At 41.8% G+C, this 12,698-nt stretch overlaps 1 protein-coding gene across 4 annotated transcripts in view; it reads left to right on the top strand.

Moving 5' to 3' along the window:
• Positions 1–10,657: 10,657 nt before the first annotated feature.
• The window catches only part of CTTNBP2 (cortactin binding protein 2), a 78,563-nt gene continuing 76,522 nt past the window's right edge, over positions 10,658–12,698 (top strand). Inside the window, exon 1 of one of the 4 annotated variants that reach the window (XM_072921605.1) lies at positions 10,658–10,791. Coding sequence is in view for 1 of the 4 variants with exons in the window: in XM_030257294.4 (XP_030113154.4) it covers positions 11,255–11,323 (69 nt within the window). In the remaining 3 variants the exon portion in view is untranslated. Of the gene's footprint in view, positions 10,792–11,120; positions 11,324–11,905; positions 12,039–12,698 lie in introns of those variants that run through there. The other 3 variants (XM_030257294.4, XM_072921612.1, XM_072921608.1) reach the window with 3 other exon arrangements.

The following is a 12,698-nucleotide window of genomic DNA, read 5'->3' on the forward strand; positions in this document are numbered from 1 at the left end:
CATGAATTGGGGTTGGGGGTGGGAAGCTAATGAGTTTGCAGGGACAGAAATTGAGGTACAGCTACTGAATGTCATGATTCTATCACTTCAGTTAATATAAACCTGAACTAAATTTGAAATCTCATGGAAGGTTATTTGATTTTGAACTTGAACCCATCTCTATCCCTTCCACCAATGCTTATGGCTATTTCATTAAGGTACATCCATTAGAAACACACCTAAGGATTTTACAAGGCCTCATCTCAAAGCAACATTTCTGATGAGAAGAAAAATATTTATTTATGGATTTTTAGGGCAGGTTATCATTTGCATTTGTGTTCCTCTCAGTTCTTGGAACAAATTATATCTTTCCTGTTGTAATATTGCTGCTAAGCTGTACACAAATGTTTCTTTTTGTTAAATAACAGTTTAACCTTCAGTAAAGCTGTAAGAAAAAGTGAACATGAGGGGTCAAGTGGTTTAAGCTCCTATTACCCAGAACCATGGAACACTGAATTGAAATGTTTGATTGTTTTTTCGTTGGGTTGCTTTTGTTTTGTTTTGTTTCTGGTTTTGTTTTGTTTTGTTTTGTTTTCTAATACCTCACTGAAAAATACTCTTCTGGGCTTAAGCAAATTGCAGGGCAGGGGCAGCAGGCATGCAGCAGGCATGCATTGGCAGTTCATTCTCTTGGTTGTTTATTTTGTACAACACCCAAGAGTCTGGTCTCCACTAAATGCAAAATTTTATTCCATTAACTCTGACAAACTCAGGTGATATCTCTCTAAACTTAGAAGAGTATGTTTTCAGATTCTCTGAACTCCATATCAACAAAATGGGACTGAGGCCTCAAATCTTAAAAAGCCCTGCTCCTGCTCTCTCTTTCACAAAATAACCAAGTTCATAACTGTAAATTCCTAACCCAAGGTGATTTTGCTGCTGGATTTGGGCACCTTCAAAGCCAGCTTCTAGCTTGGTGGGCAATGAGGCAACAGGCTTCTTTACAGATCTGGGTCTGAGAGAAAACATTGCTGAAGACAACTGAATTAAGCATAACACTATCACAGACAGACACTGAAGTAGAAATGAGATGATGATTTTAGTTAGAGTATGTAACTAAATACAATAGCTGACTAATGAAAAGTACTGATCAAAGAACCATGAAACAAATACAAGCTATTTCTAACCAAAAATGAAGGAAGTAAAGCAGGAAATAACTTCAGGCCCATTTCATGGTATCAAACGACTAGAAATGGTGCAAAGTAATTCAAAGTAATCCCCCAAAATATAAGAAAAATAGAGAAAATCAATACACATAAATACCATGTTCATTTATCTAATGTGTCAAATCAGAAGAGTGAGAGAAAAGACAAACACATTGATCTAACACACATCAGGAAAGAGGAGGAGGTTGTCATGAAGATTCATAAGATTGCAACTTGTAGTCAAAAATCAGTATTACAAATAAGACAGGACGTGAGTCACACTTATTTGTAGGTTGCTGTGTGAATTCTGTCATATATAAACAAATTGCATTGGTTGGGCTCTAGCACAGACGCATATCCTGAGCCCACCTGAAATTTGTGGTTGCTATCATGCAGTACATCTTGGCTCCTCACAACTCAGCAGTGACAGCAAATCCACCTGCTCTGGAAGTGCTATCAAAGGAAAATAACTGCTGAAAAAAATATATTCCTAAATCAGTTTGAACAATAGGATGTTAGCAACATATGCATTCACATTCATTATAAAATTACAGTATGTTAGTTTTCTTTTTTAGGAACACTAATTTAATTTCTTCATTTCTCTGCCTTCAGTATGCCTTTGTGGAACAATCTTTTTATTTTAAAAATAACTGATTTCCCTAGCACAGCACTTCATTAAAAAGTACACATACTATTCATAAGATTCAATGCTTGACAAACAGAGTTCAGAAAATGTTAGTCTAGGTTTCAAAGAAGAATATTTATCACTGTGAATGGCCAAAGGATAGTAATTTTTCAGTTGTGAATGAAATGAATGCTCCTCATACCTTTCCAGCTGGTAGCAGTGGAAAGAAAAACAGTTAGTGACCTCAACAAGTGGGCAGTAATGATTGGAGTGAGAACAGTTATGGAGGTAGCTGTGAAATTTTCATGCCTTCTGCCCTCATTTGATTGAAATTGAATGTCTGGACTTCACCGGAAGAAGATAGGTTCAGTCATTTTCCAGCTTAATAATTTTTGTGGCTTACCTCATAAGTTTGCTGGCTAGCATGCTCTATGGGTATTTGAAGCAGCACATTACCAGTCTGGCTAGTGTTCCAATTTCTGAAGTATCCCATGGCAAATTTTCCAATGTGGCATGTTTTTTGCCACATATTCATCTAAAAGGACAGAGTTCAGGAAATAGAGTTGGAGTTTTTATCCTCCAACATGTGCTGCATCTACAGGTCACATAAACCAAATTGTTTCTGTTCCCCTTTGCTACATTTTATGCTCCTTCTGAACAAATATCAGTGTATCCAAGATGTGGGAGAGGGCATCCTTGTCTGTACAAAGATTTTCAGTCACACAACCTCTTATTAGTGTCTTTTTGAGCCTCTCACCCCACAGTCACATTTTATTTTTTCAACTGGAAAATACCTAGCATTCTTTTTACTTGCACTAATTGCTAAAAGTTCAGTCATTTCTTTCTCTACTTTTCTCATTACTCAGTTCATGTCCTGAGACAGTAATTTATTTTCTTGGACATTGGTTACAGTTTGTCACATCACAAGAATTTCCAATATGCTGCTGCTTATGTTTTCACCTTCGGTAATGACTTTCCTTAGTGTGACTTCCATTTTCCTTTGCAGTAACTGAAGTAATTTCTAGGCTACTCTGTTTAATTTCATGGGGTATAACCATTCTCAGTATTCATCCCCTTAAAAGTGGAATGTACCACAAATACATCCCATTATGTAATGACTAGCTTGGAATGACTAGCTAGATAGGTAATGGTAGAGAAGAAAGAGCAGCTCTCCTTTCCCATAAATACAAGCCAGTGTCATCAAAGATATGCAGAAACATATCTCATAGTAGACACTACCAGACTAAAACTTGCCTCTTTCACAAGATTTAATTTCTTGAGTTATATGTTTCTACTTCTCTGTTGCCACATGCAGCTGCTATTAAATATTTTATTTTACTGCTTTCATGTTCTAAGGCTTTCTTTTTTTCCTCAACCACTGACCTGAACTACTCAAAATAAAGTGCTGGTAAAGATCAGTTAAGAGCTAAGCACTTTAATCAGAGAAAAAATGAAGTAATATTATATTCTAGTTTAGAAACTTTTAACAGCTTACTGTAACCATATTGCTGTTCCAATCCCTTTGCTGCAATTACAAAACAGCATCACAACAAAAAGCAAATATTAGGCTTGGCACAGTCAGTCACCTTTGAACAATTTATCAAATTCTGAATTTTCTACAGATGAATAATGCTTGTCCATCAGAATGAAAAATTACTTATCCTATGATGTGTCTAATTGCATATTTTCAGGATCTTCCATGGAAAAGGCCCATGACAATAATTAATACCCAATGCTATATACACCACAGCTTCGGGCGTTGCCTAGCAACCAGCATCCTGTAGGCTTCCTAAGGGGCCTCAAATAAAGGCAGGGGAGCTATCCTTCCACACTGCCATGGGCGAGGAGCAGCTTTGTTCTGAGCTGCTGCTCTGTTCTGGTTGTTTCTAGGCTGATCTCTGCAAAACAAAACTCCCTTAGGAGGTCACATTTCTCAAAAGCCTTTTCAAAGCATAAACAGAAGCTAAATGCACATGCTAATTTTTTTTATACTCTGGGATACTTTTTACCTTCAGAAATGCTACAAATATCCTCTTGTTATCTGCCAATAACAATTTGTTTTCAAAATAAGTGTTTCTGTGGGTTTATTTCTACTTCTAATTGGAATAGTTTTCCATCTCTGACAGGATGTTGTGCTGATGTTTTTCACAATCAAATGGTTTTTGGACAAACTATCCATTAAATTAAAAAAAGTACTTGTGTTTTTACACAAATACTGTTGTATCTCAAGAGTGTCTACAGTACAGAGTAGCAGAAACTTCACTGAAATGAAGTCTTTCTCAGCTGCAAAAGCATTCTTTTTTGACAGTGCAATTTTTTAAAGTACCAGTTCATTTCCAGTTCAGTCTCTTTATCTTGGCAAAGGGACATCTAAATCTCATTTCATTAAATTTATATATTTACTTAGATATTCACTTCAATAAGAGAATGAGGCTGGAAACCAGTATTCCAAGATTCCCCTTCTCAGTTACAATTTCCAAACTCTTCTGTGGTCCTTACCAAGTCAATGATCTTTCCTTTATCTTTGCTTTTGCTTTAAAATAACAGCCCAAATAAAATCAGACTCAGAAAGATATTGCGGTTATTTGATAGCCCTTAAAGAAAAAGTGACCAGCATTAGGACATACTTAATTTTTCATAAATTTTGCAGAATTTATATCATTTAATCCTAACACATTCAGCATTATTTGAATAGTAAAAATGAATGCAATAAAATTAATTGTTAAAGTGATGTTAAAGTGATCATTTTATTTACACGACTGTGTAATATGCGTTCTAGAATCTGGAAGATGTTAGACTAACTGGCAATCCAGTCTTAGGTTTCTATGGCTCATATTTTGTAGCTGTTTTAAAATAACAAAGATCAAATATTATGTAAATATTCCTCACTCCAAATCCACTGACTTTCTTTTTTAATTTTTTTTTTTTTGCTTTTGTCCTGCAGCAAGATTATTCAGCCTCCCAAGATATTTTGTAGAGTCATATTCATACAGATGTCTGGTTGCAGTAGATCTTCTGTAGGGCTTTGGCTTAGAATTCATGCTCAGTCTTGAAATCTCAGAAGAAATTGTCAAGGCACAAAGGGTAAGAGAGTCTCCATCATCTACTGATGAAACTTGGGAGCTGATGAAAGTCAGGAGCCTTAAATCTCTTTTTATTTTTGCAACAAAGCTAGTTCATACTCATTCTTTAAATTTTTTCCTGCTTAATTCCCAGTAAGGTAGGCAAATGACACACTGGGGATCAATCCCACACAATATGAGTGACATCTCAATCTTGAGGGACATGCTGAGCAAAATTATAATGAAAGATAAACTTATGGATATCCAGAATTTAAACATTACAGCAAAGGCAGAATCCCTAATCCCCGACTTAAAGATTTCAGTGCAGTTGCACATTGAAAGATGCTTGTGCTTGACAGGAAAGACTAGTCAGGGTTATCTCTCCCCTGCTCATTGCTTTCCCTCTGTCTGCCTCATTTACATGTAAATAAGTGAATTTTGCACACATTCAGGGTGCCACATGAATTTTAATTTTGCCTTTTTTACTTATGATTTCATAATCAGTCTGTCTTACTGATTTTTTTTCTCCCAATTAAAACATTCGTCAGGTTTTCTGTTACCCATAAGCTTGAACCACAGACTTGCACATGAGTTGCCTACCTTTAATTCAGGTCACTATGAGTCTTGGCAATATGATCACATTAGTTCAGTTTGGAACACACACACGCACACACAGAGAGAGAGAGAGAGAGAGAGATCTAGTCTTTTCATAAGATTCTTTTTCAACTTTGAAAGTATAAATAAAGTTACATTGCAAAGGTTGAGTTACATCAGTAAGTGCATCTCTTTCCTACAGGCAAGAAAATATGATCCTTTATTCTAGCAAATGCTTGTTTTCCAGGTGGGAATAACTCCTCAGTACAATAATTTCTGTTCTGTGTCATCAACACAGGAGCCAGTTCTTCTGTGCTGTGGTTCTACCGTTCAGTGATGGAACTAACAACCTATTGAAGCAGTTTTGTGTCATTAGCAAGGGAATTTTTCCCTAGTGGAGTGCTTCATTAGCAAGGGAATTTTTCCCTAGTGGAGCATTTCAATGCAAAAAATATTTCATTACCAAGCCCCTATATAGATGTTCTACCTAAGTGCTAAGGTAGTAACCACGTTCCTGAGACTCATCCTTCTTGGCAATGAGTTGATTAACCTCCCTTGCAGTTTTACTTCTACAATTACAGAGTAAAGGTTTTCTTGAAGCTGTTTCATGTGCTGCAATCCTGAATACAGTGCTGTGCTCACAGTGAGATCTCAGAACAACAGTAGGGTTTGGCAGGGAGGACAGCCTCCATTATGTGCACTATCATTCCAATTCCAAGTGAGTTTTTTCGAGGATACAGTGGTCCATTTTGCAGTGGCACAGCTTCATCTTCACAGGGGGGCATTTAGTGATCCAATTTTGTTCACAAGATGTCAGCAGCATAAGGCAATTTCAAAATTAACCTTTTGTACAATGAAAATAAGCAAAAGCTAAAATAATAGGCTTAGCAATCAACGCGTTATTAAAAAAAAAGATAAAAAAAGAAAATTAAAAAAAGAAAAGTGATTCTGTAATAAAGTGATTTAATAGTCACTGAAAAGTATTAATTTCATGGTGTGGGGATTTGTGGCAAAGAGTTAAATTTCAAAATGAGGTAGTGCACTTCCCAGCACTGCAGATCACTGCATAAATCCTGCCAGGAAAGGAACAGACTCTTCCATGTCTGGCAGTTGCAGCATGAATTCTCCTGCCTCCTGCCACTAGCCAATATGATCACAGCAGCAAGCATTTCTCCCATGTCCAGAAAAAAAAAATAGTGGGGTTTTTGCTTAGAAATGCTGATGCCTGTAGAAGTGTATTAGTCATCATGCCTGCTTAGGGAAACTAGTTCTGAGAATTCTTGATTCCTGCACCTTTATTGCTCTAGTTAGAAAACTTTTCTGCATTTCCTTCACATTCCTTACTGGTACCCACCAGTAAGAGAAGATGAATGAAAGAGAGAAATAAGATATAGACTTTACCTTTTCTGAATATTTTAATACATTTCCAGTTTGATAATTTTTACTGTTCTATACCTTTCTGGTATTTAGAAAGCTCTCTAGTGTAAGGAGTGTACATACTTCTTTTTTGTCTTGACAGCAAATAAGAATCAGTTTTTTCTTCCTCATAGGAAAGCTTATGTATTTCAACTCCAAGAAAATCAATGTGTGATCTTTTTGAATAACACAGACTTCAAGATTTCTCTAAAATAAATGTTTCCAATTCATAAGCTGTACCCATTTTTAGTTTCCAGATTCCATTCTGGGCTCAGATTTCCAGAACTTAGGCACATAAAACATGAAAATTTTAGATTCCAGTTGGAGTGACCTTCTCCTCTTCTTGTGTTAAAAGGATGTCTAATTTAGAATCTTCCTGCTCAAGGTTAACTTTTTGAATTGACACACATAATTTTTAGACATTTACAGAATGTTACAGGAATGGCAAAATTATGTTATTCAAAGCATAGTCTCAGTGATAGCAGCTGGCTCTTCCTTTGTAAAAGATACTTCAGGATATTGCCATTTTGTTCTTCAGTGTGATGTGAGGTTTTCAGTAAATACTAAATACTTCATTTTATGTTTTAAACATTAAAACACAGCACATAAACATTCAAATAACCTTTCCTGAGATGTCAGTAATGCTGACACACAGAACATTCTATTTTGATATTGTTCCCTTTTTTTTGGTGCACTTGTCCCTTTCTAAGCAGATTGTAGACAGTTTTCAACACTCCAGTCATGTGAATCACATCATTAGCTTATAGTAATATTCAACAGTGTTGACTTTATGCTCAAAAATCAATCATTCCAACACTTTCTTCATTAATTGTGTTCCTTCTGCATAGTCAATTAAAGCATCTCTTCTTTGAATGCCTACTGGAGATTATATTTTTTTTCTCAATTGTTTGACTTTGCCTCCTTTTCACCTTTCTTTTTAATGTTACATTAAGATCCCCAGAAGCAGCCAACATGCCTCTCTTTTGCTATTGAATTTCACCTGGACAGTGGTGTGCTGTCTTTCAGAGAAAGCAACTCAAGTCAATGGCTCAGAGTTATCCATGTGCTCTGTATTGCACACAGATCTCCAAAACCAAAGTTTCCTGAAGAGGGAATCAGTGCAGTATTTGAATTATGTTGTTTGGATTGGCTTCATGAGTCCTAGATGAGGGTGATGGAAGAAATTCACTGGGATGACCTTTGGAAAGATTTTGATGATACTGTGATTAATTACTTTCTCTCAGAAATCTAATATTCTGCAAAGATTTATCTTGGGACTTCAACATCTCATCTTTGCTTTAAATTCAGATACAGGCTTTTTGTTTGTTTGTTTGTTTGTTTACAAAGGCAAATAAAATACTATTTTTCACTTTTTTGTTTGTTTTCCCATGCAAATAAAACTGTAACAACAAATAAATAGTTAATTGCATTCAGTTTGCCAGCTACATGCTAATAGTAAAACAGTGAGCATCTTCCTCTGAGAGAAGTAACTCCTTTGCCTTACTGTAATAAGAAAATTGTCTGTAAAAGCAGAGGTAATTTCTTCTCCTAGAAGGGCTCTGACTTACACATGCATTAAAATTTGTTTTTCCCTGTATAATGAAGGCATAGAAATGACCATGCACTATGACAGTAGTCCTGAAGTCATGCTGTCCCTCACTTTGAAGTCATTCATAATGTGTGTAGATGCTGTAGAGCCAGTTCTGAGAGAGGATACCAGTAGCATAAGACAAATAACCAGAGAATAACTAAGACTTTGTCCAGTGATGTAGAAACAATCAAGGAAAAAAAATCTTCTACTTTGAAGATGATCTCGAGTGTGAAGGTGTTCTTCATGCAGCAAAATCTCAAAGACATTTGGACCATACCACCACCACTGATGACACAGTGGTTGCTGTGCAGCAGAAAAATCTACTCCCAGTAGTGACTGGCAATATCTAGTTTGGATTTTAGTGCTCTCATGCCAACCATAAGCCTTGTTGCTGCTGTTAGGGGAAAGAGCAAAGAAAACACAAACATGCAGTATAGTCTCATATGATTACAAACAGCAGTAATATTTTCAAAATGCAGTGATGATTCATTTCATGACATAAAGAAGAAGCATAGATGACTCCTCCTTCAAAAGCATATCTGTCATCTTTTTGACCATAACAGCAGGTCAAACTACTTCCAGCACTTGGATGATGTGCTGGACATTAGTTGTCTGGAGATAGGCTTTTAACTGAAGTGTTGCTGGCCCATCTATTCTATTAATTTTTGCTGGCTGAGATTGAGCACTCCCATCTCTCTCAGAAATCATTCTAAATTTATCTTCAGATGAGGAAAGAGAGATCAGTTCTCAAGGCTGAAATGGCAAGCTATGACTAATATAATATTCATTGTTATTTTGATAAATGTACACTTGGTAATTGATAAAATATCAGCTAAACCAGTTTATGATCTCAGCAGAGCAAGAGATAAATGGTGCAGTCTTTGCTACATCATTGCTCTGACATATATGGCATTAAAAAATGTTATTTTCACAGTATGTTGTGTTCATGCTTTGCACCAACTCAGAGACACATGTGAGGGACAGCAGATGATTCTAACGCAATACTGGAAATACTGGCAATGACAATGGTAGACAGGAATCTGTAAGAGAAAAGATATCCTCAAGCAATTCTAAAAACTTTAGTATTTTAATACATTTTACAGATGAGTATGACAGAGTTCATAGGAAACAAATTACTTTTGTTGCATTTCTTGAAGGCAAAGCACCAAATAATCTTCCAAATTTATATAAATAATAATTATGAGTAATGTATGTTCCTTTGCTGTCACTAAAGAAGGCAAGCAACAATTTGTCCTAAACAAGTTAAATGGTATTAGAGTGCTGAGAACCGAGAAAAACAAGGGTTTTTTAGGCTATGTGTCATCAATGTAGCTTAGCTTCAGTGACAGAAGGGTTGTGAGCACACACTACAGTTATAAAAATGAAAAACTTGAGCAGGAGAGCTCATTTTTAAGAAGAAAGAAAAAACAAGCCCTAAACCAGAAAACATCTGTTTAACTGGATTTTATGTACCCTGTAGTGGATCGGATACACTGCCACCTTCTTTCTCTATTCAGCATGTGTTTACCTTACAATTGGAGTTTATTCTACTAATCACAGTTCCTCTTCTGGTAATGTAAAGGAGAAAAAATTCATATACGGGTTTACTTCCATCCTTAGGTACAGCATGCATAGAAGAACATGCTGTCTTTGATCAAGGCCATCAGCTCATTTCTGGTCCTGGTATCACGGGATTTAGTTCAGCAGACTTGAGGCAGCCCTGTGAAAGCAAGAGCCTGGCAAGGCTCAAAGGAGCCTGCTGGTGGTGGAAGTTCTATGTGGCTGCAGAGTAAACAGTGTTGCAAATTCAGCTTATAATAGATGAGTTGGTTCCACAGGGCAGTACATGTAGGTTTAGTATTGTCCCCATTGCCAGGGCAAAGCAGTAAAGCAAGACCGTGAGGAACATGCCCTGGAGAGGGGCAGCGGGGGTGCTCCTGGGGTGAGAACACTGAGCCTTTGTGGTAGTGGGTTCAGCTCAGCTGCCAAAACCTTCCTCTGGAAGGAATCCTGAACAGAGTTTGGCTTCCATACCCACCTGGAATGGGAAAGGGCAGCCCCAGGTCAGGATGGGCTCCAGCACCGCGTCTGAGAGGCGCCAAAACACTGGGCCTGGCTGAGTGTCCACCCTCACACAAGGTCTGAAAACATGCCTTGAAAATAAGCCAGTCAAGCAATGGCTGGCAGGAGAATGTTCCCCCAAACCTCTCCACGCAGGGGAAGGGAGAGGAGTCTACTCCAGTCAGCACCCCACCAAGGAAGAGGTACAGTTGCCGTTCCCTCGAAGACTTCAGTCGGTTTAAAGGTCTCACGGATCAGGTAAGCCAACCCACTGCAACTCCCTATTTTTTCGCCCCAGCCACAACCTTTCCTTTCTTTCTCCTGCTGCTAAACCACGGGGGTGGGAAGGGAGGAGAGCGATGCGTGCGTGGGGCCCGGGTAGCGCGGCAGCGGGGACACTCCCCTCCGCCACCATTGCGCGCCGGCCGCCCGCGGCGAGGTCCCGCTCCCCCTCCGCCCGTCTCCGGGCCGACGTATGGAGGACGGGGACCGGGTGGGTGGGGAAGCCCGAGCGCCCGGCGGCGGGAGTCGCTCGCCTCTGCCGGCGCAGGGGGCGGCTGGGCTCGGCTCGGCAGCCCCGCCTGCGCGGCGCCGCAGGGGTTAAGCGCCCCCGCTGCCGGCGGGCTCGCTGCCGGAGGGGAGCGGGTTAAGCGCCTGGCGGCGGCGGCTCCGCCACTCGGCTCCGCACCGCGCTCCGCGCCGGAGCCCATACAGCGGGAAGATGGCGACGGAGGGAGCGAGCGGCGAGCCCGGCTCTGGCGGGCGGGAGGACTCGGCGGCCACGGCAGCGGTAATCGGCCTGGCGGGAGAGGAGGGTGCGATCCAGCCGCGGCGAGGAAGGTTGGGGTTGGGACGAAGCGGTGCCTGGAGACCTGCCTCCGCCGCTCCGTCCCTCCGCCCTCCTTTTCCCCCGGGGCGGGACGGGGTTCGCCGTGGGACCCGCTGCCGCCGAGCCCCGTCCCGCCGCGGGCAGGAACAGAGAGAGGCGTGGGGTCTCCTTCCCTGCGGCTCTCCCTTTCCCCTCAGTCGGGGCGGTGGGTTCTCGCCCCCATTGTTCCTTCCCGCTGCTCCGGCGCGGGGAACGGCGTGCGGCGCCCGTGAGGGGCATGCAGGGGGCTCCGCTCCCCGTGTCGCCTCTCCCGCACCCACCCCTCTTTCCCCCTGCTTCGCACAGCGAGGGGCTGCGCCCCGGCTCTCCGGGAGGGCTGAGCTGCTGACAGCGGCTGGGGCGGCGGGACCTGTCAGACCGGGGCGAGGGGAAATGTTGCTCTTTAACCCTTTGCCGGGCCCGCGAGGCGCTTGTCTTTCGCCTGCCTCTCGTGAGGCGTTTTCGGCGCAGAGGCACCGTCCTTTTCCCCCGCCCCGAGTCCCGTCCCGAGCGCCGGGTGTGTGCAGACGTCTCGGCTCCCAGGGCCCGCGCCCCAGGCGCAGGATCTGGCTCCCCGCTTAAAATACCCTCAAAAGCCGAGAAGAACGCCCTCCCTGCCGGCGTGACATCGCTGCGGGTGGGTGAGGCGGCTGGGAGGGAGACGGAGGGATGCGGTGCGGTGCCAGCCGATGGCTGAAGCGGTGTCAGGGGGAGGCTGCCCTCCGCTGGGCCGGCGCTGGGCTCCGCTCCGCTCCGCACGACCCCAGGCAAGGCTGCGAGGCTCGTCTGTCTTCTCGGGCGGTCTGCGCCTCTGCTGGGCCGCGGCTCCTCGCCCGTGCTCTGGCAGACCTCTGCCAGCCCGGCGGTTCTCCCTCTCCCGGTGCATCCCAGACCTGGCGTGGTCCACCCTGTCTGGGGACTTCCCGGGCGAACCAGCCCTAGGTACTCTCCTGGCCGACAACCGCAGGTCCAAAGGCAGGCTGGAGCTGCTCGGTCTCGTAGACACATGCGGAGTTCAGGGCAGTAAAACCTCGGTGGTGCCCGTTTTGATTGGGATCGTTCCTGAGGGCGATGACTCCGAAGGGGGGGGGGGCACTAGTTTCTCTGAAATTTACGTGATTGCTAGCATTTTATTTGTTATTATCTTGTTTACTTCCAAATAGGCACTAGTTCTTATCTGAAATCTTGTTCCAACTGTGTATGTAATTGTCATTGTGTGCCTTAAAATCTGCAGTGTTGTGAAAATTCAGTTTTCCTTAAAAAAGCAAACCTTACGCAGTGCGTATTTATAACATCA

Source organism: Taeniopygia guttata, chromosome 1A, assembly GCF_048771995.1.
Source record: "Taeniopygia guttata chromosome 1A, bTaeGut7.mat, whole genome shotgun sequence".
NCBI classification, from domain to species: domain Eukaryota; kingdom Metazoa; phylum Chordata; class Aves; order Passeriformes; family Estrildidae; genus Taeniopygia; species Taeniopygia guttata.